This window comes from Balaenoptera musculus, chromosome 16 (genome assembly GCF_009873245.2).
Source record: "Balaenoptera musculus isolate JJ_BM4_2016_0621 chromosome 16, mBalMus1.pri.v3, whole genome shotgun sequence".
NCBI classification, from domain to species: domain Eukaryota; kingdom Metazoa; phylum Chordata; class Mammalia; order Artiodactyla; family Balaenopteridae; genus Balaenoptera; species Balaenoptera musculus.
Window position 1 is genome coordinate 71,041,463 of NC_045800.1, and position 25,163 is coordinate 71,066,625.

Consider the following 25,163-nt stretch of genomic DNA (forward strand, 5'->3'; position numbering starts at 1 on the left):
TCAATTTACATGAACATATACAGTTTAAAAACCACCCACCACAAACACACACCTTTTTCATGAGTATTTTAAAATAAATTATTAATATACTTGACATATATATTTTGTATGTGTTATGTGCTGTACATTTATACAAATAAATGTATATATTTGTGGACATAATTGTTCTTATTTCCAAAAGAATGTCAGCACTTGTAAACTCTGCAGGAGACCTGATGATATTGCTAATTTAAAAAAAAAAAGTAACACGGAAATTCATTCTTGAAGAAAATTGTAAAGCAGGAGGTTCGTAACAGATGGTTCTTTATGGAAACCAAGGCCATTTTAGGGAGGCAGGGAGGGGAGGACAATCTCAGATTCTGGATCCCACATGCACTGTTTATTTCAGAAATTACTTTAGAAGGCCGTATACAACAAATACATCAGATACTTGGTTGAAAGGTAAGAACATGTATTTTAGTCATAAAAGGGCACAGAAGCAGCAGGAGGTGGAAGAAGTTAGGCCAGCACGGAGAAAGTCACGCCTACAGCTAACAGAGAGGATGCTGACACCCCCCGGGAAGCAGGTCTTAGGAAAGGGCTGAGTAACACCTGTGGTGTCTCCGGGATGGCTCACAATGCACTAAATGTGCAATCCACTGGCATCCAACCATTCAGACCCTGAATTGGTGATGGGTGCCGATCAAAAGTGTTTTACTATCCTCCCCAACCATAGCAGTAGAAGCAGCTATTAAGATAGAGGCTGGCAGCTTGGTCTTAGGGTGCAGAATACTCAGCCAAAGAAGAGAGCAGAGGTGCATCAAAATAAGAATAAACATGCATCCAGGGAAACAAAAACCTGAATGAAACAAACTAGAAAACAGTCTGTCGAAATGACAACTGACAGAACGAGTCCTTGAAGCAACCCAAACACTGAAATCTTGATTAATCAGAACACTCAGGGAAACAGCCTTATTTTGGAAGCTCCCAAATTAATTGAGGGTAAGGTTAAAAACAAACAAAAGTATGTTTACTTCACTACTATTAACAGAACTTTACATTCCCATTCCTTGCCTCACAATTCAGAGAGCAGGGGGCACAGGTTGAGTTTTTTTCCAGTGCCTGACATCTTCTTTGGCCTTGGGCCTGAGAATTAACCACTGCACAGAACTCCAGATGTGGAAACGGCTGGAGACGGGCTAGTCATCTTAGAAGTTGGAGCTTCATTTTACTAAAAGTTTGGAATAAGACTGCTTTCATTTTTTAAAAATTCTTTCTGTAATTTGCCTTTTGCTTCCAAAAGGGACTTGTCAAAAATTCTGGTTCACCGAGATTTCCGTTTGTTAAATTCTGGTTAATCCAGGTGCCTGTATGGACATGAAATGTGTTTTATGATGGCTTGTGTCTAAAAGAACATTACTGACCCCTAGAACAACATTCCCAAAGCCCAGTGGTGGCTGTCCAGAGCCACCCACCCTTTTAGATGATGTTCACAATCGCTGTTGGCTTTTTTTTGGCCATTTTGGGCCTTATGTTGCCTTTCCGGGTAAATCCTAGAGGCTCTCCTTTCTTTGCTGGTCTGCAGAGTTCTCTTGGGGACTCGGCCTGTTCGTGCATGGACTTAGCAGGCTGCATGCTGGCTCTGTCATCCTTGGCTTTTTTCAGGTAGCTCCTTCCCTTTGGATGGAAATGGGTCTTGAGATCAGGGTGGTTACACACAGAATGTGGGTGCCCTCGGCTTCTACAAATGGTTGGGGGGGAGGAGGGAGATGAGCAGAAAGAAAGATTTCTTTAAATCCTTAAAAGAATAAAAACTACTCATGGAACAATCACTCCTGCATGCTAAGGTGGCAATAATACTGCCAGTAAAACAAATAATATATATTGATATTTTTCTTCCAAAAACTTCTATGGCCTTCATGAAGTGATCTCATGATACTTACTTCCCAGGGAGATATTACTAGTCTTATTTACCAGTGATAAAAACTGAGGTATAGAAAACTTAAATGACTATCCAGGGTAATACATACAGTGGTCTATGGAGAAGATGGGACCAGAACCCATATCTCTTGACTCTTTAAGTGACTTCTAGGGGATTCAAACAAATCTGTAGTACAGCTATCATAAAGTATATGATTCACAGTATAAATTTATATATATATATAAATTAGTGTGCACACTACATTAATAGTGCTATAGAGATATTACGACTACACTATAGCACAATAAGAGAAAGTTATATTATACAATATTTGTAAAAGACTCCTGCAGTACTATCATACTGCCATATACTCACAGACTATTAGCAGAGTTAAAAGTCACATCCACATTTTAGAAAGTTAGGTACACAAGCAGGTAAATTTTCTCCTGAAACTCTCAAATCCATTTATATTATAGATATCATATAAAGTGCAACAGGAAAACATATTATGCAAACATTATCAAATAGCCTAAGTATAAAAAGATATACATACAGGCATTTGGATTTCCTATTTGAGGAGATATCTGTAAGCTGAAGGAAAACAAATAAGACAAAACATTACTTCACTTAAAGGTTGGATTCGGTTTTTAAAATCCTCCTTGCTTGTATTTTTAAGAAATTGTATTCCCATTAAAGAAGCCGGTAACTGGTATCGGGATCACTGCCCATGGCACCATCCATCACCGCGGAGAACAAGAACGTTTCACGCTCAGCTCTGCTTACTCAGGAAGCCTCTGTGGCTCCCTCTGCTGAGATTTCCAAGAAGCCAGTATCAGCAGATCTCAAAAATTTGAAAAAGTTAAACAGCCCCTCCAGAGAACAACACTTGAAGAAACATGTTTTTAAAAACTGGAATGATGTGCCATTATTTCTTGATTGATTCAGGCTGTATTTGCAGCTAATTTACTACAGCTATGTCTGGTCACAGTGTATCAACTACGGGGAAAATCGGCATAAAATGTTTATTGCCTAAAATACATCATTTCTAAAATGAGAGCATACGAAGACCAACTCCACAAATGTCCTGAGGCCATCTATCTTTGAGGTTATTTTCCACTCTCAATAAAATATCTGCATGCACTTTTGTGGCTGGGCTCAGAATATCATTTGCAGAATAAATGATAATTATCATTTTGTGTTCCAGATGTCACCAGACATTTTATAGGCAAGTGTATTTATAGCGTATTCCCAACCTCCCTCATGCAGCCTGTACTGAAAGAAGTGGAGTCACATCCGCAGGCAGACTGACAGAAGAAGAGGACGACAAAGAGAATGTGGAGAAAGGGCCATCCTGGCGCAGCGTGGTCAAGACATGCATCCCTGCTATACTCAAATCACCCGAAAAACCACGCTCAGCATAACAGGATCTTCCTCCAGGTCTTCTGCGTGAAGCCTGAGCTTTAGTCAGGAGCAAATCAGAAAGCAGCTTTTCTTCAGCAGACTTCTGAGGGTCACGTGCCTAAGAAGGTAAGATGGGACTCCTGCCTTCTGCCTTGGGACACAATTGAAAGTCAGCATTATTGCTGACCCTGTCCATGCTGGCTGGGTTTGGCATGAGAGTAGTAAATGTGAACAGAAAAAGGCACATTCCTTGCATGAGGGTCATGAGGTCTTGCAATATACAAAGAAGGGGGAACAGATGGCTCCGGCAAACACCAGACTGGTAGTTTCCGGGAACCCCAAAGGCATCAGCATTTCTACCCTCTTTCTCCCAGTCCGCCTGCCCCCACTCCCCATCAGCTGGGCTCCTTGAATGGATTTTAGTGTGTATATAAACTCTAAAAACTTACAGGGCTTTTCTTCCTTTAAATACTTTCCCACTTAAAAAAAAATTATTATTATTGAGGCATGACAAAATGTTTTCAACTTTACTGTATGTATGTATGCAAGCATATAGTGTAATGATGTATTGCATATGGGTACATAATTCCCTTTGGAATTTTATGCAAAAGTGTGTGTGTGTGCTTCTCTCACCAGGGAAAAGGCCAACAGTGATCTGCTAGATTATGAGGCTTGGGGTGGAGGTGGGGCCGATATCACAGGCACCAAAGAATTTCATGTGCTCTCCTCCCTATGAACACAAGAGGCCAGTGTTCCTTCTGGCCTCCACAGCCTCAGGCAGATGGAAATGCTCTTCCCACTTAGCCCAACTACCTACCTCCATTTTCTCCTGGTCCAAATACTTTGTCTTCTTTTTATTTAGGGAGAGGAGGGTATGAAGATGGGGATCAAGAGAGTCGTTGGTCAAGGTTTCGGGTTGAAAAAATATAAATAACCTTGCACTGAGAGCCAATTTAAGTACTTCTAAAAGACAAATACGGTGTCTCAGGTTATTACAGGTTTTGGGAAACTGGACACCTAGCCCTCCTCCAACTTCCCCTCTGTATATACTCAATTTTTCAGGCCAAAACCTTGGACTCATTTTTGACTCCTCACTTTCCCTCACCAGCTAAATCTAATCCTTCAGCAAGGCCAACTAGTCTTGTCAATTTTCCTCCAAGAACATATCCGATACCCTTCACCTCTCTCTACTCGGTTCTACCCAAGCTGCCACAACAGAAGAGCCTTCTAACTTGTCGCTCATTCTTGCATCCCTCCAGTCAATTCCCCACCGAGCAGCAGAGTGATTTTGCTAAAACACAGATCACCTCCTACTTAAAACCTTCCAATGGCTTCCCCGTGTGCAACAGAACATATGCAAACTCCTTATATGACCAAGAAGCCCCAGCCTGATCTGGATCCTTCCTACCTCTCTGACTTATCACCCACCACTCAAACATGCCAAGCTTGTTCCCTCCTGAGGCAGCTGCATTTCCTATTCCTTTGCCTAGAATATTCCACTTCCAAATTTTCACAGAGCTGCGTCCTTGTTATTCAGGTCACAGTGTAAATGTTGCCTCTTCAGCAAGGCTTTTTTTGAAAGCTTTTTGCTAAAGCTAAATAAAGTGGCCATCTCAAACATATCATCTTACTTTTTTCTTTATAGTAGTTATCACTATACGAAATTATCTTCATCATCTGTTTGCTTATTGTGTGCCCCTCCTCCCTGAGACCAGGGACCTCATCGATCTCGTTCACAGCAGTTTTCTCAGCACCCAGTAAGCACTGCATCCCCAGTAAATATGTTAAATGAATTACTGCTAGTCCTAATTTAGCAACCTGCAGGAAATAAATGCAATGCTTAAAATAAGATTATCCAAGCTATTTCATGACCTTCCATTTGAGCAGTTCTGTGAGTGATTTTGGCAGATGGGATATTAGGTCACTTTGTGTCTAATTCGACAGCATGTTTCTGAGCATACAGACAAATTATCTGAGTAAGCATGTTACATTTTTAGAAATCAGCCAGGTGAAAAAGAACATAAATGCTCAAGAGGATTAAGGGAAAGAAAGATACATATGCCGAAACATTATTTCAGAAAAGGCACTAAATATGAGGGGGAAGGAAATTTTTCTAGAGCACAAAAGAATCTTAAAGCTAGAAGACATCTTAGAAAGAAGCAATTTAAACACGTCAATCTAGAAATGTCACTACTCTCTGGAGGTGGTAATGAGAAAAAGAGGGAAGAGGAGAGAGGGAGGGAACTGGGGGTTGGAAAAGAAGGGAGATGACAAGGCTGCACTGTTTCTGTACAGCAGCCTTGTTGGAGACGGCAAGAGCCAGCCAGGCTCCTGACAGCATTCCCCACTGTTCTGGAGGAGGGAGTGGAGGTGGGGGGAGTCAGTCAGAAAGTTCTGCTCCATCCTGGGGCGCACTGTGGCAAGGAGCTCTCCTGGGCGGGGCTGAGTCTCCAGAAGCCTAGGCTTCTTGGTGCCCTGCACCTTCATTCAGCTGGGCCAAATAGGTTACTAAAGATACAATTCAAAGGTTTTCCTGCTAAAAGAATCCAAGTTCTTCCATGTATCCATAGCCACAGATACCAGAGAGGTCAGACTGAGTAGTTTAATTACATCAAAGACATGGTGAATGTATTTTATTATGATGAAATAGACTAAGTAAAAAGGTAAAATGGTCTTAGGGTTTGTAGACTGTCTCATAACGTGGTACACTATGGTCCAAAGTAGAGTTTAGAGGACTATACATGAAAACAGGGGAAACCACATCTGCCCATACTTTCAGAAATCAAACATCTCATTCTTGGTCTTCTCAGGGCAATGTGTCGTCCCTCCAAAAGTCAGCTCACCTCACTACAGCCTGATCATGCCCTACTCACAGACAGCTCTCACTTCTAAATTCCCTGCTACAATCTTAACTGCACTTTATTTGATCTGAATTAGTCAACTCTTCCTTATGTAGATCAAATCTGAAGAAGGCAGATGATGTCAGGTTTTGGGACATAAAGAACAAAAACAAATATTTATTAATTAAATGTCCTACCATATTTGTATGTACACGTATATATATATGTGTGTGTGTGTGTGTATGTATATACACATACTTATGTGTACGTGTGTGTATATATATGTTATGTGTACACATACACACACATAATTTTATATCTATACATCTGACTAGAAGAGCTGAGATGCTGTTCAACTTTTGATTACATGATACAGCAGGATAAGAAGTAATGACTGGCCATGTCTTTTAAAAGGTGTTCAGTTTCCAAGCTGGAAAAGTAAAGTCAGCAGAAGAAGTAAGCACAGAAATATAAATAAAGGCAAGAATTAATGGGCTTCCTTTCTTTCTCGTTGCCTTCCATTATTTTCTCTGAGACCTTCTTAGCTCTGGGTTACTAATAATTTATACATTTCTTAGTTCTGGGTTACTAATAAGCCTAAATACTGAAAATATCATGGCTACATTTTAATTTTAGAATTCCTGACCACCAAAGTCAGGTGATGATCAGAGAATTTAAGAGGCCAAAAGCCCTTATACAGCATCTAGTCCAACTGCTTCATTTTATAGAAGAATGATAGGCCCAGGAAGACAAACTGTCCCATCCAGTCAGAAGCAGGGTGGGAATGATCTAGAAGCCAGGCCCTCTCACCTCACATCTGGGCTCGGTGACCTCATGCCACAACCCTCCCCTGAGAGATGGCAAGGTGGAAGAAGGAGGCAGGAAGGGGCTCAGAGTGTCCCTCCAGCCGAGACTGCACTCTTGCATTTCCCAAGGAGGTGACAGGGGAATCGAGGAGGGGAATAAACGTTCCTTCTCAGGAGACCACAGACACCCATGTGGAAAATAATAAATACGTCAGGTAGCTGAAACTGCTTTGATGACAGTTACTGAAACCTCACAAACATAACACATTTACTTCCTTCCAGTCTACTTTGTTCCTGACTGGGAAGTTCTGGCGCTTGCCCAACTGTACGGCTTGAAGGCTGAGGGAACGTTACTACAGGAGGCACTGTGTAAGATTCTTCATTTCTTTCATTCCTGCATGTCTCTGTTCTTTCCTGCTGTCTCTCTCCCTCCGGTCTTCCTTCTTTTATCCACATGCCTTTCATTTCATTACTTCTTCGATTATTTAATCATGTTTCCTGTTAATCTTGGCTTCCAGACTGCTCAACCTGAACTTTCAATCAACCAATAGCAACCTTACTAACCTTCTGGTTAGCATAAACATTTCCTATTTTTCTTTTCCTCATATACATAGTCCATTTGGGGGTTAGTAAAAGAATCATCTTTAAATCTTCTGGGAAGGTGGTAAGCATAAATAAAATTCAATGGATAATGAAAATGTTATAAATAAACCACTTTAGGTTTTCAAAAATCCATTCTTTGGCTTTGTTGTTTATACAACCAAGGAAATTGTATAGAGGGCAAATATGACCATCCACCTCCGTCACCTACAGCATGGTTATTTGTAAACACCCCACCCTCCAAAGAGACAAGGTAATCTTTTTTTTTTTTTTTTTTTTTTTTTAAATTTATTTATTTATGGCTATGTTGGGTCTTCGTTTCTGTGTGAGGGCTTTCCCCAGTTGTGGCAAGTGGGGGCCACTCCTCATCGCGGTGTGCGGGCCTCTCACTATCGCGGCCTCCCTTCCCGCGGAGCACAGGCTCCAGACGCGCAGGCTCAGCAGTTGTGGCTCATGGGCCCAGCCGCTCCGCGGCATGTGGGATCCTCCCAGACCAGGGCTCGAACCCACGTCTCCTGCATTGGCAGGCAGATTCCCAACCACTGTGCCACCAGGGAAGCCCATGAGACCAGGTAATCTTGATCAAGCCACTTATAAGGGCCTTCCCTGGTGGCGCAATGGTTAAGAATCCGCCTGCCAATGCAGGGGACACGGGTTCCGTCCACGTCCAGGAAGATCCCACATGCCGTGGAGCAACTAAGCCCGTGTGCGCCACAACTGCTGAGCCCATGTGCTGCAACTACTGAAGCCCGCGCACCTAGAGCCCGTGCTCCGCAACAAGAGAAGCCACCGCAATGAGAAGCCCATGCACCACAACAAAGAGTAGCCCCCGCTCGCCACAACTAGAGAAAGCCCTCACGCAGCACCGAAGACCCAATGCAGCCAAAAAAAAAGCCACTTATGAGAGTCTGGACCTTCATCCATATTCAGGATTCTCATTTGAGCTCTAGGCGTTTTTTAAGTCCCTGAAACCATATGTAAAATTGTATGCAAAAATGTATTATAGCATATCACCCGTGAATTTTTCTTAGTCTTTTTGAAAATCTACTTAAAGAATGTTTCACCTATAGAGACTACCAAATAGTGTTTTCCTTCCTATTAAAGAAAAAATGTGGTTAAATTTTGCTAACTAAGAAGCATGAAAGTTTTCAGAAGATTCCTTGAAGAGCTCCAAAACAGGATAATAACTTCCAATATACTTGACACCAAGGTAGGGACGGATGATTTCTTTGTATACTTCAAACTGTCATTCTACAAAATAAAAATATTTCTACCAACTCCGCTTGGTGTGGAGCTGGAGGGTGAAGAAATGGAGACCGTGCATCCAGGATGTTGCTTACTTCCAAGTGTCTTGAACTCACCTGTATCACTTCCATGACACAGGCATGGCCAGGGCAGTGCTTTCAAATGATGTCTAGAAAATTCCTGCAAATCATTCCCCAGTTCCCTTTTCTTCTGTCCTTGACCCCACCTGATTTATCACAGCCCTCACACCTGGTGCGGGGCCTGCATGACTCACCACGTGCTCACTGGTGTCCCGGCGGAGGCCAGCGGCCTGCTGGCTGTGATAGTACTCCAACTGCTTTTCCGCCAGTTCTACCCGGTGCAGCAGATTCTCAATAAAGTCCTGGAGCCGAGCTTTCCCTTGAACCTCCTTCTCAGCGGCTGCTTCCAGGAAATGGTTGAATGTAACCACTTCTCTGCAAGGCAAGAACATCAGAACACAAAATGGAGAAGCGAGACAGGAATTCATTCATTCAATACATATTTACTGAGTGCCTACTATGTGTCAGGTACTGCCCTAGGCAGTATGGCCACAGCATGATAAAAGAGATAAAATTACATTTTAAGTGATACATTTAGAGACTACATTTTAGTAGAAGAAGATAGTCACTATAAAATATACAAATAAGGGCTTCCCTGGTGGCACAGTGGTTGGGAGTCCGCCTGCCAATGCAGGGGACACGGGTTCGAGCCCTGGTCTGGGAAGATCCCACATGCTGCAGAGCAACTAGGCCCGTGAGCCACAACTACTGAGCCCACGTGCCGCATCTACTGAAGCCCGTGCGCTCTACAGCCCATGCTCCACAACAAGAGAAGCCACCGCAATGAGAAGCCCGCGCACTGCAACAAAGAGTAGCCTCCCCCCGCTCGCTGCAGCTAGAGAAAGCCCGCGTGCAGCAATGAAGACCCAACGCAGCCATAAATAAATAAATAAATTTATTTTTAAAAAATACAAATAAACATATATGTCATATGGCGATAAGTGCTAAGGAGAAACAGGGCAAGGGGACAGCAAATGATGGAGGAAGGGAAGGAGTAAGTGAAACTATAGAAAGCAAAGTCAGTACAACCTTTTGGATGGGGCAGCATTTGAACAGACACCAGGAAGCAAGGAACAGCCATGCAGATAGCTGGGGAGAGCAAGCCTCAGTGGGAATGTGCAGAATGGTCTGAGGTACAGCAAGGAGGCCTGCAAGGACAGAGCAGAGTGGGGAGGGGAGGACAGCCAGAGCAGGGAGCCAGGTGGGGCCTCACAGGTCAGTGTGCCAGATTTTATTATGAGATGGGAAACCACTGGCCACTTTTGAGAAAAGTTCTGACTTACATTTTATAAGTCCAGCTATTGGGGAAGAAAAGACTACAGGGAAGGAAGTATGGAAGCAAGAGGCCACACTGAGCACCAAAGCATATAAAATGAGTCACCATGTCCAACAGTATATTTTTGAGCTAAGAATGAAACAGTCCAAGAACTGCCATCTTGAGGTAGATCCAAGGTCTGTTGGGGAGGCTACTTTAGCTGACATAGGAGAAGAAATGTTCAGGTTGCCCTTCTCTAAAAAGTTGAGCAAAATACCTTTACCTACATAATTCATTGTGATTCAGAAATCCAGAAAAATTTTAGTAACTATATTACTATTTTATATCTTCTTTTTATTTCTAATGCAAGTATGAAAATAATACTTTACTGAATTATAACTAAATAAGTTCTTTATAAAAAATTCAAACATTAAAATATAATGAAGAAAATATCACCTGAAACCCCATTATCCTAAGGCCACCACTATTTACATTTTGGTAACCATCCTCACAAACATCTCTACAAATACACATACACACACACACACACACACACACACAAATCAGTACTACCAATAGGTATACAGTATCACAATTCTCTCATTTGATTTGCCTCACTTAATAAGAAATCATGAAGATCTTTTTGGCCATCCCCTTTGTATGTTTTGTCACACTCACTGGAGCTAATGAATTCCATAATTTCACTACCTGTTGGATATAGTATTTCCTTTATGTGTCTTTGAACTCTCAACCTTCAAAGAGTGGTCCCTCATTTTTCTGGCCATGTTCTACTCACGCAGAACCAAGATTCTAAGGACTCTGATCATTGTCACCCTAAACTTCATTCATTTTAGATTAAAAAATCCTGTTGTTTTAAATCTAACCTCATGCAGTTGTTCTAGAGAGTTCATTAAATTCATTGCCTTCTCTGAATCTTCTCAACCTCCACTTGATTTTTATTTTCTGCTAAGCTCCATAATTTCTTGAGAGTAGAACTTCAGGGATGTTCAGCTCAGGAAGTCATAGTTTCAAAGAAGGTCTTTGCAAAACAGTTGGTGGTGGCTTCCAGATCCTTTATTCTGTGCAGCTAGTCAGGGAGCCACTTTTACAATTAGACTTTTCTCTCATAAATATATTACATCACACTTGGCCATACTGAAACTTTTCTGACACGTCCTACAGAGTCAAACGTCTCTGTAAAACCTTGGGAATTATATATTTATAAAAACAGAAAAGAGACTGGTTCTAACAATGATTCACTCCAAAAAAATTGCTCATCATACCAGTCCCCTTTTTTCTAGTTTCCTATCCAGATCAAACATAAACCCAGAGCCCATAATAATTCCATTATCTTTCAGTAGCTAAGAAGTAGTCACATATAGGAAATAAGAGTCCTTTTGCAAAATTCTCTTTCATCATTAAGTTTCAAGTTTATTTCCAGATGTTTCCGTATGAGCGCTGAATAGAAGATGTGCACTTTCCAAGCTGTTCAAGCCACGGACACAAGCCAGTTTTCAAGCTCTGCCGTCATTTGGCTCTGACCTGCCTTCCAGGTAAGTCACAAACCCCAACCAGCAGCAAAACAGTGGAGGGTCCATCCAGGTGCCACATCCAGCCCTGTCATGGTTCTTAGTTACAACTGAGAACCTTTGGATGGAATATCTTCACACAGCTCAAAAGCACCACCGAAAAACAAAGCCCCGGAAATGGCTGCTCCTTCCTCTTTCCAACATCAAGGCTTCAATTCATTTGGAGTCAAGTGATGTTTAGTGGTGATGTCTGGTGATGTTTAGGATAACAGACTCATAAACCAGTCTCCAAATTGGTACTTACAGAGGAAACAACCAAAAACCCACAACCCTCTCGCCCACCAAAACCAAAAACATAGAAAAAAGAGCCAGTGTATTTTTTCAATTCATTTTGGTTTATAATATTTACTATATTTATCTCATTACAGAAATATTTCATGTTTATTATGGGAAATACAAAAAGTGACCTATGGAAGATCTAACTGAGCAGGGACTGAATCAGCTTTTTGTTCTTTGCTGTAAGCCCATCACTCAGTATAATACATGACACATAATATTCAATAAATATTTGTTGTAGTCAATGTTTAAAAAGGACAGGGAAGGAACAAAAAATGACCCATAATGCTACCACCCAGAGGTAACTACTGTGAACATTCTGGTGTGTTTTTTCCAGTCTTTTTTTTTCTCTGTGCATATTTACTATTCTTGAGCTCTCAGGCTGTACAGTTTAGAATATAAGACAGCAATATTTGACAGCTTAATCCCATAGAATTAACATCCCAAAAGCAAGAAAACAAATCTGAATGCAATACAGCTTATGATTGTGGCTACATTTTTAAATCATGTGATGTTTTATTACCAGTTCCATATAAAATTTTTTAAAACATTAATGCCACTAGTTGATTGTGGAGTGTTATGTCATGTTGTAAAACTGAAGCATCTTTTTCTAACTTCCCTCATTCAGTTATCTTGTCCCCTAAAGCTAAGAAGTTAACACCCTTTTTTCCAACCAACCTGGCACCAATGCTAACCTAATTTCAGTTTATGGATGTTTCACATCAACTAAGAAAAAAAAAAAAAAAAAGACAGTTAAAACAGTGATGATTTAATTTTAAAAGAGAAGTTACACGAGAGAAGGGCTGGAGAAGTTCATACTGAGATTGTGTTTGGGTATCTGTATTAGATAAAAACAGGAACAGAACCTAGTGATTAATTGTGGAATAGCACATGTACACAACTTCAAATCCCCCTTTCGCATCCTGTTCAGTCTGGATTAACAATATCCAGAAACACCTCTTATTTTCCCAAGGAATCTTGTGAATTTCCTGAATGAAAAAGAAAGAGATTTAACTACTTTGCATTTGTACTTTCTTTAATAATTATACTCCAAACAGTAAAATATCCATTCAAAGTGCAAGACAGACCAATGGATTTCAATGGAGGGGAGAAGGAAATGTTTGTTCACTGATGTGGTTTCAGATTCCACATTGCAATTAACCTTTGAGAAACTACCAATTGTCAATCTCTGGCATAATATCAAAGCAGAATATCCACTATTCTCCCAAAAGGCTATTAACAAACCTCTCCATTTTCCTACTACATAGCTGTGTGAGACTGGATTTCCTTCATCTACTTCAACCAAAACAACAAATTTGCAACAGATTAAAGGCAGAACTAAGGTTCAGCTGCCTCCTATTAAGCCAGGCATTAAAAGTATTTGCAAAACTTTGAAAATAATACCACTCTTTTCACTAAATTGTTTTTGGGAAAATTGTTCTTTTTCACAAAAATATGTTAACAAGTAATGGATTTAATATCATTATTTTTATATGCATTAGTGTCTTTTTTACTTTCTAAATTTTAATTATTAATACAGTAAATATTGATAGATAAAACCCACACAGAGAAAAGCTTCTTGGGGTCCTCAGATTTTTTTAAGAATGTAAGGGGAAGCGAGGCCAAGAAGTTTGAGAACTGCTGCCATGCCATGTACAGGGTGATCCTAAACCTCAGAACTCTGCTAAGGGTGGACGACGTGGGCTAGAACTCTAGTACGGTGCAGCCACAATCCATACATTTATTTACTCCATTATTCAGGAACTCAACAAACATCTACTGAACGCTACACGGTACTGGGCTTAGTGCGAGGGCATTCATGAACCGGTGGCTGTCCTCATGAAGCTTACTGTCTAACCAGGGGTCAGCCAACTTTTTCTGTAAAGGGCCAGGGAGTAAAATTTTAGGCTCTGCAGTCCGTACGGTCTCCGTTGCAACTACTCAAGTCTGCCTAGCACAAAAGAGCCACAGAGGCTGTGTAACAATAAAACTTAATTTACGGACACTAAAATTTGAATTTCATATAATTTTCATATATCACGAATTATTATTTCTCTTTTGAATTTTTTCAAGCATTTAAAAATATAAAAACTATTCTTAGCACGGGGCTCCACAAAAACAGGTGGCAGGCTGGATCTGGCTGTCGTGCACAGACCCCTCACATAGTGGGGGAAGCAGACATTAAAAGAAACAAATACTGAAATAAATACAAAATTACAAAGCTGGGCTGAATATGACTGAGAAAAAGAATAACACATGCTATCAGACAGCAGAGTAAAAGACCTGTGTGGTTTTATTTCAAGTTCTCAACCCTAACTCAGAATACAATGTAAAGCTGGAAGGCCAGATGGGAAGATAAGGGCAAACCTGAAATTCAGTCCAGGTGTGGGTGCAGACCAGTTCTGGGGAAATTAACTGATTCTAGGCTGCTTCCAGCCCTATCTTTGACTTCTTATTTATTTTTTTTAAAAAGGTTAAAAATGACTGAAATCAAGGTTTTAAGTTTCAGTGGAAAATATGCTTATTTAAAGCAATATCTGATACTAAAGGAAAAAATACCAGAATACTACTATAGTATAAGAAACTGGCCTGAAGTTCGTTATCATGCTGAATGATTTGCAGACCTAGAAATCTTTCAGTATCCTGAGATTCACAGGCATTCAGAAACAAACACAGTAGAAGGAGGCATTGAGTGAAAAAGCCCCTTCAGTACAAAGTTTTACTGAGAAAAAAATATTTGTTCACTCATGTACTCATTTACTTACAGGATGGTTATAAGGTCTAAAACATAGATAATATTTTATTTTTTACAGATTAAACCCCTTCAATTCCTTCTTCTGAGGTGGGTTAAAGATGGGTTAATTTCAAAAAAAAATCAAAGATATACTATCATGTGAACAACACACTCTAGAAGCAGGTGTAGAGATAGAGGGAAATGCACGTTAATGCACCGTGGTGTTCATTGCGATTTTACGTTGGCATTGAACGATGCATTGTTTCTGTTTGTTTGTTTTAAATATTTGCTTATTTATTTATTTTGGCTGTGAAGGGTCTTAGTTGCGGCACGCTGAATCTTCGTTGCAGCATGTGGGATCTTTAGTTGCGTCATGTGGACTTCTTAGTTGCGGCATGCAGACTCCCAGTTGCGGCATACAGGATCTAGTTCCCCGACCAGGGATGGAACCTGGTCCCCCTGCATTGGGAGCACGGAGTCCTACCCACTGGACCACCAGGGAAGTCCCAAACTATGCATTGTTAATGAGGGACGACACACTGATCATATCACTCACTGTAATCTACTATCAACAAACCATTTATCATGTCTATCTCCCTACGTTTCCACCTTTCGTGGCCATCCTTTAGCCTTACAATCCCCTCGGGTCTCATCACTGCACATCACCTCCTTTCTGCTCCAGCATCAGTGAACTCCACTCAGCCTACAAGCCAGATGCTTTCTTCTGCAGATGCTGTTCCCTCCACCAGGGTCCCTTCCCAAGCCCCCACTCTAATGATCCCTCTAACCTGAGGGCTCCACTCACCTAGGTGTGGGCTGGGTGACCTGCTGTATTCTCCCGCAGACCATGCAGCCTATCACAGCACACACTGCAGGGACTCGTCATGCCACTGACGCCGTCAATCACAAAATCAGTGAGTTCAGGGCCCTGGCCTGCTCCTACACTGTGATTCCCACAGCACCTAGTGTTGAGCCCAGCACACAACAGAGACTCCACAAATTTCTGCTGAATGCATGAGATGTCTAACTACATCTCTAGTCAAAAATCTTTAGCTGACTAAAAGATACTTAGGTTTCCTTGTCTCTTTTTCCAGACAAGCATTGGGGCATAAAACCAGTAAGTAACCTACAACACAGGTACCTGCTGCAGAAATGGAGGTGGGATCTAAAATTGATGCCTCTCTCCTGTTCTTAAACAACACTTTAACAGCTTCTTATCCCAAGGGCAAAGTTCTACCAAGTTATTTAAATTTCATTTTGCATTACTGATTTATGAACCTCTTCAGAGGTATATGAAACAGTAAAAATACCCCTGGCTAAAAATAGCCTAGCTACTGATCACAGAACACCTCAGACAGACTGTAATGTCAGCCACGAGGCAAATCATAAAGCTGGAGCCAACCACCTCCGAGCACTGGAAGCCAGGCTGCACACTCAGAGCTCGGGGTCAGCTCCTGTGTCCCTGGCGGGGCCCACAGGATGGAATCCGCACCTGCCACACATCGGGAGCCATGTCACATTTCTACTCTTGTCAGCCCTTGCCTCATCTCTCCTTTTTGACTTCCGGGAACACACCAAAAAGTGTAATATATGGTTCTAATTAAGAACTTAAAAAATAACTCTAAGGAGAAGGTCAAATTATTCTTATAAATAGATCAAAACCACATTCTAAGCCCCTCAGTCCAGACAGAGAGGGTAGTATGGGGAGGGAGGGACAGACATGAGAGAGACAAATAGACATTTTTTGGGGGGGGGGTCTCCAAATTTTACCAGATGCCATCTCTAAGAGGGAATATTTGACATCCAGTTTTTCCTACATTGGTTTGTAAGTCTGCATGGAACACAGCCTGGATAGAGAGGACCCCATTTACATAAATGCAGGAAAATGTGGAGCAAACAGACACCTCCCTGTCCCACTGAACTCTGCATCTAACATGATTTTTCTTGGCCTGCTTCCTAGCTATGGATCAGCCTGGAGACCATGCTGTCCACTCACTGCTTTAGCTGATCAAAAATGAGAAAGACGTAATTAAGTGGCAAGAGGGTTAGGTTGTGCAAAGCAAGTTACCAAGTCAAACTTGTCCTTCAAAGGACAGCATTCTACAGCCAGCTTTGGATAGAAACCTAAATGGACATTCCTGGTTCAAGCCACCCCTCGATGTCTCTTTTAACATACCCCTAATGATGTTTAATGTCTAATTTATCTGCTGGTCTACTCCTGTCATGAAAGCAGGAACTGGACTCATTTGGTTATCACTGTATGACCAGAACCTAGAACAGTACCTGGCACTCAGCAAGCACTCAATAAAGATTTGTCTTCTGGCTGACACCAGGCTGGGAACAAGTCAAATGATGAAGGAAGAAGGGAAAGATCCTATCTGTCATAGATCGCAAGGGAGCAGGATGGAAATTAGAGGTGGAATTACAAAGAGGTCCCTCACTGCCATCAAAGGCTGGTAGTGGCACATACTCTACCCTGACTGGGAACAGACATCCAGAGGGTCAAGTTAAAAGCCCTTGTTGGAAGTTACAAGTCCTGGGTTGGTGTTCCAGAAGCTTAATATCACAGCTATACTGATGATGCCACCATTTCCCCATTTCCCAACACCTTTGCTGCCACCTGACATTTTCTTTAATCTCATCAGAAAAATAAATTATGTCACCATGGCAGCCCTCCCAACACAGCAGAGAAGCAAGCCCATTCCAAAATGGGCCAGATTTGGTATTACCTAAGTCTTGATACTCTGGGCAAATACCGTATTTTCAAAAGTCTGGCTGAAGCATAGTGAGTTAATGGAAAAAGCACTCAGCAGAGAGATAGGGAACTTGGTTTCCCGTTTCAGCTTTGCTACTAAATTTTTGTCCTTGTCATTCTACTGTTCTGGGCTTTATTTTCCAAATCTGTAAAATGAAGGTGGGTACCTTCCAGAACTAAAATTACACAGTCCCCTCAGGGTTCGTTTCTAACAGTCACCTCTCTGATGTCCTTCAATATGTCACTGTCCTCCAGCTACCAATGCAAATCCCACCCTACCTCCTCACTCCTTCAGTTTGGCCTCACCACATGGGAAAACGCGTTCTCTAATGTTCATCAATTTGAAACTGTGGCTTGTATTTAAGCACTTGTTCAAACTACCCTGAGTTTGAACATGGGTATGTTTTATTCTTCCTATGTAGCATGTAAGTTCCTTAGGGAAAAAGACCAAGAATTTCATGTCCCCCAAACACACCTAGCACAGTGCTGGGCACATCACAGGTGCTCAGTCAGGGCCTTCCAACCTTACCAACAGATGAGTGTGCAAGTAAATTTAGGATTACTGCTATTACACTGATGTTCTCCAAACCCCAGGTCACCAACTCAGCCAGGAATCAGCTACAATCTGTCCTTTCTTGTTAAGGGATACCTTACTGCAAGGTTGGCTGGGACTGATTTACCTGATTATGGGCAGTGCTACCCTACAAGCTCTGAATACTCTTGAACAAGTAAATACAGTACCTGTTTCCATAGGACTTTTAAAGTTGCACAAACTTTGTGAAGACAATGAGCAGTTTCTTGGATTTGCACTCCAGAAACATAAAGACATCTCTCTGTGGAGGTACAATGAGACTCAGGACAAAAGTACAAAACACTGCCAATTCAAACAACCTCCTCTGTTACAGAGCATATATATGACTTCTGTAATCCGAGTTGATTCAGCCTACAGATGGCCTCAAGGCAGAATCAGCCCTCAAGTCTTTTTTTTTTTTTTTTCAGTATGAAAGAAAGAATTTTAAAGTTACGGGGAAAATCCATAAGCAAGAGAGCCTCCTGTGAATGTCAAATACTAGGTGTTTGCTTTTTTTTTAAACCAAATCTACTATCTGTGTCTTAAAGGGTCCCCAGAGTTTAAGTCAATTTCAAATGGGACTGTAACAACCTACTTCTTCTCACAAATGGGCCTTGAGAGCTCGTTTGGAGGGGTTTCACAGGAGAGCACAGCTCCTGGTATGTTCGTTGGCCAAGCAGGTCTTCCGTAGGTGAAAGGTCATCTCTTGGGCGGAAGGCTTAGCACTGTGAGGGAGCGGGGGAAGGAAGGAGCATGGCCCAGCCGGGCAGATGCGGTCAGATCACCGTGGTTTCAGGAGTGTGACGGACAGGCAGCTGACTTGCTCTGCTCCCCGTTTTGAGGCGGGGGTTTAGACACTGTAGCCACTGAGGCTGTTGGCCACAGTCGCTCTCTCTGACCAAGAGCTCCACTGTCCTTCCTGGAAAGAAGACTCTTTCAGTTCTATTTTATGTACAGAAAAGAGTGATTGTTTGAGGCCTGAATACAGAAATTAATGGCACAGGCCAAATGAAGGCTTAACAAAATGAAGACTTTGTTTATTTTATGTTTAAAAGTTTAAGGCAGTGTCACTGAATTTTCATTTAGAGTGTTTTTTTAAACGTCATTGCTTTTTTTTTCCCCTGGTAGTTCAAACATGTCCTACTAAAAATCAACTCATAATTTACCCGCAGGTATACACCCAAAAACATGAATGAAGATATATGTACAAGGACGTTAACTGAGACATTATTTTTAACATCAGGAAAAATGGAACAAAACCATGTATTCCTCAATAACAAACTGATTAGAATAGTTATGTGTCATGATTCCACTTGGGAAAACACAGTAACTCTGTATGTGCATAAAAAGTACATGTGATTGTATGGACACAGGAAAGGTCTAGAAGGACAGTCACTGAACTAAACAGTGGCTGTCTCCAGAGGGTGGGGTGGGGGATGTTTGGTGAGGAGGGAGGATTTTAACACATACAATTTTACCCTGTTAAATTTTTTTTTTTACAAGTATATTTAGTTTTTTAATTGGTCCTCAGGTAACAGCACTGGATTAACCATATATAACATTATCACTATGGATTCATGCATGGCCCACTTTTACTAAAGTTAGTTAACCAGTTATTTTTAATAATAAAGCACCCTTGAACACACCACCCAAAATAAAAGGTACATCCTTGACAATAACCTAGATCTAACCATATGCTCCTCCCTACCATCATATTGTTTTCCCATACTCCAGGCAACCACCACCCCAAATCCCATGTCCATTATTACTTGTGTACTTAACAAATAAAACATGACAAACAAGTAAATGCACACAATTAATTTGGTTGCCTTTTCAATTCAGTGCTCGTCAATCAAACAGAAATATCACTAATTTAATTCTAGGCTTTTCTCTGCACATAGAGCAACCCCATCTGCCATTTTTTCAGTGGTGCAGTGTTAGTCACCCTGGGTGCTATAGCATGTCAGGGCACTAGCTTCCCACCAGGAAACGTCAAGAGCCAAGAGAGAAACATTTTTTGACGGAGATCATCCCCCTAGGAGCAAAGTATCAATAAATCAATGGCTGATTCAAATCCGTCCTCACTACATGATTTTAAAATTATCTAGTTGAGCAGAGCAGGCTTTCCCTCTAGGTAGGCAGTAAGCATTTAGTAATAGCAAGTGATGATCTCTTTAATATATAGGGTTTCTCAGCCTCTTACCAAGTAGAGAAGCTTTAATTTACTACATTTTAAGAGACAACACAAAATAGAAGAGTGCCACAGGGCAAAGAAAGCATGAAATTAAGTCAATCTGTATAATAGAACTCAACTTATTTGAAAACCTGCCTTTTAGGCTGTTTCAGTCAATCAATTTTTACGTCCTTTGGTTCTGTGAATTCTGAGCCTCCATTTAAAATTAAACCCAACATTAAGCATTTGGGAAATAACACTGCATTGTTACATATACTTTTCTAGTTTGGGTTGAATCCATACTCATTGATAAGGAAATGCTTTTCCAAGTGTGATAATTTTTAAAGTAATAGCTTCTCTGATCACCTATAACTGGTAAAAACCCGTGTCAACTCTTTGCAAGCAGGCATGACTTAGTCTAGTATTTTACAAAAAGAAATTTCTCAAACTTAAATCAGAAGAGTATGGAAATCTCAGAAGCTTCCTCTGGGTCTCCTAATGTCTGCTTCTTCAAAATAAAAATTATAATTAACAGATTCTCCGCTATTGACATGTAATTAATATGGACAGGTAATCCAAAATGGCAAAGAAGCCAAAATTATTTATATTTAGAGTATACTTGAATAAGACAGCCTCTCATGTTCTTGATTTTATTGCCTGGAGACTGTCAGTGAGACGGAAAGGGTCCCCTAGCACTCCCTTGCTGCCTTCCCGCTCAACTCCCTCCCAACCCCCTCCCCACCCCACCCACGACCGAGGCCAGGAAAGGGTCCCATGAACAGACTGCACTACTCCTCTCTCTAAAAAAATTATTTGTAGTGGTTTACAGTTTCCAAGGTGATAAGGCATTCAGTATTTCGACTTTCATGTTGCTGAGCTGGAGGCCACAGTGGAGAGGGTAAATAGTATTAAAAGCCTTATGCCTCCTACATTCAACTATATCAATGGGAGATGTAGCCAAGGTACCTGCAAGTAATTAAAACCAAACCTTGCTTAACATTCGAGTGTAACTTGGGAGGGGGTGGGAAGTGCCTAAAGCAACGGGGTTAGCATCCTGTTTCAACGCCACTTACTCTTCTTTCCTGAGAAGCTCCTCTTCGGATTCCGTCAGGCGTTGCCTCAGCCCTGCGATCATCTCCACGGCCACATCCACCTGTCTATTCAGGGCCCGCTCTCGTCTCTGCACTTCCTGCTTTTTCTGAGTCAGCTGCACAAAAGCTGCCCGAACTTCCAACAGTTCAGCCGTTTTCTGGGCCAGCTCTTTGGTGAGTTTATCGATTCTCTTCTCAATGGTCCTGTCCACGGCCTCGACCATCCGATTGAATTTTTCTCTGACATGTGCCTCGAAAGCTGCTTTGGTGTCTGAGGTGGGAAGGCCAGGACTGGACCTCGGGCCATCCAGCGAGTCTGCACGTAGGTCTACTGTAGTGTAGGTCTGCACATAGGACACAGGCCTCTCTGCCACCACCTCGAATGGCCTCCTGTCCTTGCAGTGTTCATGCGAAATGCTACACAAGTTAACATAGCTCGGTTTCTGCTTCACTATGTTGCCACAGCTCTGCAATTTTCCCTGTTTCAGGGGTTCTGAGGAACTGACTAGGTCTGTGTCTTTGAGGGACGGAAAGAGGCTGCATTTTGTCAAGAGGGTTCTTTCCTGGTAGCTGTGACTGAATTCCAGATGGGCCCTCAATGAGGACAGGCTTCTAAATCTGGTATGGTCCCCACACCTCGGGCAGCGGAATGGCAGGCACACAGCGACATTCTCAAAGGACTCCTGCCAGGGGTATCTGCTTTCCTCAAAAGCCTTCTGTTGCATTACTCTCAAAGTCCTGGGCAGGGGAGAATAAAACAGGTAATTGGCACGTCTGTTTAAAAAATGCTACTGAAATGATTGTCGCTGATCATCTCTATGAGGACAGAGGCTTTTAAGTTCCAAATGACTTTTGCATTTAATATCTTATTACTAAAATTAAAAACCTACAATCCATGGGCCAAATCTAGCCACATTCCACTCATTTGCATATTGTCTACTGCTGCTTTTGCACTAAACGATAGAGGTGAGTAGTTGAGACAGAGGCTCTACAGCAGGCTAAATCAAAACTACTTACTACTTGGCCTTTATAGACAAAGTTTGCCAACCCCTGCTTAGGACAAAAAAGGTGGGTAACATTCCCTTTCCACAGATGAAAAGACTGGAGCAAGGAGGTAAAGTAATTAATCCAAGGTCAAATGGACAGTGTCAGATTCCAACGTGGAATTCAAGTTTCCTGCCCTCCTGAATTTAGTACAGTAACTGCAAAAAAGTGTCCTATTTTACTGATGACACTGATAAGCATGAATACAAAAAAATGAGAAAAACTCACATGAATTGCCAAAACAGGTCCTAAGACAGCAAGCTCAGCAATCTTTCCTCAAGTATAGGAAAGGTTATCACTCAAATTAGGTGCAGTGGCATTAAGCACACAATCAGCTGAAAAATTTTCAACCTGAGATTTTTGCCCTTAATTTTGTTTTTAAATTATTGCCATGATGATTTAAATCAAAGTGTTATCATAATAATGATGCCCCCCCCAATACTCCAGATTTACTGAAATCTGGAAACCCAATATGTCAAATACTATTGGACGTAAGTGGGGGCCACGTACAAGATTTTATTAAAACAGAGTGTTCTGGATGGATTTGTCTTGTCTCTGTTTTAAGATGACAACCTCTAGGATGGCCAAAGTTTGAACCAGGTAGGTATCAGCATAACTCTTTTAATAACGGGAAGTTCTTATTTCCTTGCAGACATTTATTACCTTAGCCCTAGCAACAGATGACTGCTAGCAACCCAATTCCACAAGCAGCGCATATCTATTCCCTCCAGTAAGGGTTTCTTCTTAAATGTGACAAGCGCTGGGCCCCAAACAGAGGACTAGACTGAGAAATGTTGTTCCTAGGCCCCTCAGCCTCTTCAGAAGTAGAGGCGCCAAAGGTCCCCACACAGCTAGGCAAAACTTCCAGGTTAATAAGCCTCTGGCCCCCAAAGAGGGGACCTTCTTCCTGTGCTACACCGGGCTGTTGGACCACGGGTTTTCTGGAGATAGGATGCCAGCCCTGGCCGGAAACTCAGGCCAGAGGTGAAGAAGGGGAACTCGGGATACTAGGGAGCAAGGGGAAGGGGTGAATCCCTGCATGGGGAAATGGGTAATCACGCACTCCGGGAGTACGCAAGGTTTCAATGGCCCAGAGGAAGCTCCAGTTCACAGGGTGGGCGGACAAGCCCTAATTTCTTCTGCCTAATCAGGGCAGGCTGGAAATGACTGTGCCTCGGGGGTCCCGGCTGTCCCCGCCCCTGCCCCGCAGCGTGCCAGCCCGCCAGTGCCAGAGTGGATACATGCGCACACGAGTTCCCGCAGGCGGGGGCCGAGAAGCCCAACTCCCCCCGTGGTGCGGGGACGGGACCTACTGCCTAGCCCGGACGGCCCCCTCTGCCGCGCCCCCTGGGCCGGGCCGCGGGCGCAGGTGCCCACTTACCCGACTTGTTGCTGCACCTGCAGCTGCTGCTGCCGCTGCCGCCGCGACGCTTCCACTGCTGCGGGTGCGAAGCGGTTTTCAGCAGAGCCGTAAATCAGGCTGAGCTGGTCCGCTCCCACCCCCCCGCGCACCCCCGCTCCGGGACGAGCGGCGTCCAGGGCGGAGCGTGGCGCGGGCCAGCGGGGGCGGCGTGTGCGGTCGCCGGGGACCCGCGCGCTGAGAGAGCTTATGCCCTGGGGGTCCCGGACTGCCGTGGTCCCGCAGGGGACACCCGTGCTCTGCTCAGCTGCCGAGAGCACCGTGTGCCCTCCCCCAGCCGTGGAGCGGGATCGGGCTCAGGATTCCACTGACATCACCGGGAGCGGTGCTGGAATCGCTCCCCTGGAGAGGAAGGAGGAAAGCGTGCCAGCCTCGGAGGCGCTGCGCTTTCCGCAGGCCCTGGCAGGGTTTTTTCTCACTTTACAGTTATTGGGGAGCGGGAGAGTGTACATCAGGATGGGCATCTTCTTTGAAAATCTGCCAGCAGGAAGATCCGGGTGTATATGTTAGGACCTCTTCATCCTAACATCCCCAAATAACTAACCTAGAGAGTCTACCCTAACCTTCCTGGCGGAGTGTCCTCGTGCTAAGTTAACCGGCAGAACTAAATCTAGAAAAGTACAGGGTTGTGAATAAATAAAGAAACGAGACCCGCACCATTCGCACCCCCATCTCTGAGGGGCACCCTCCCCCCACCAAGCAAAAGTGAAGATTTATCATCCTAAAGGGAGGTTTCTTTCCTTCTAAAGGACACTGATGACTCAGCTTTTTTTTTTTTTTTAACCTCTTTTGGAATATTCCTAGTCTAACTGTTGAAATATGAAACCAGAATAAAAGTTACCATTGGGTTTTCTTGTCAAAAGGAGAGGTTTTGTTCATCTGCAGACACTTACTCAATGAATCTTCTTGACTCCATAGGGTGTCTCTCTTCTCAGAACTTACTAATTTCAACCTTGATTTTATTTTAACTGTAAATATCTCAGTAATTGTCTTATTTTTTTGTTTTTTGTTTTGTTTTGCAAATGAATCATCACATCAATGTAATTAAGAGTCCAAACTCTGGAGTTAGGCTTGATTCAAATCCTAGTTCTAGAATTGAAATGTATTTTACAATATATTGAATATGGTGATTACATTAACCAAAAATTGACCTTAGAAGAACTGAACAGGGACCCTCTCAGATGTGAATACACTCCTGAGAAGGGAACCCAGATCAGTTCCTATACCTTCTCCATGTCAGCAACACGCATATGTGTGCAGAGTCCCCTGGGTTGCAGAGCTCATAAGTGGCCTGAAGATCAGAGGCAGTCCTTTGGAATCAGACAAATCATTTCACACACCAAGTGTCAGGTAATTATGAAAATCCAGGGAGGTTATGAATGA

The 25,163-nt window shown here is 42.5% G+C and overlaps 1 protein-coding gene across 1 annotated transcript; it reads right to left on the reverse strand.

The window, feature by feature from the left end:
* Window positions 1-95: 95 nt before the first annotated feature.
* Window positions 96-23,996, reverse strand: ZNF365 (zinc finger protein 365). The gene is made up of 5 exons (XM_036829408.1): window positions 23,742-23,996; window positions 21,299-22,054; window positions 9,067-9,247; window positions 2,454-2,491; window positions 96-1,720 (listed from the first exon to the last, which is right to left on the reverse strand). Exons 2-5 carry the CDS (start codon window positions 22,039-22,041, stop codon window positions 1,459-1,461), a joined length of 1,224 nt encoding a protein of 407 aa, XP_036685303.1. The 5' UTR covers window positions 22,042-22,054; window positions 23,742-23,996; the 3' UTR covers window positions 96-1,458.
* Between the last annotated feature and the right edge of the window lie 1,167 nt (window positions 23,997-25,163).

Bases quoted from the DNA above. Each gene is read 5' to 3' on its own strand.
- ZNF365 (XM_036829408.1), bottom strand. From the start codon at position 22,041: ATGCAACAGAAGGCTTTTGAGGAAAGCAGATACCCCTGGCAGGAGTCC. The intron at 9,248-21,298 runs GTAAGTGGCGTT...CTTGCCTTGCAG, and splicing joins GAGCTTCTCAGGAAAGAAGA to AGAAGTGGTTACATTCAACC. The intron at 1,721-2,453 runs GTATGTATATCT...AACCATTTGTAG, and splicing joins AATAGGAAATCCAAATGCCT to AAGCCGAGGGCACCCACATT.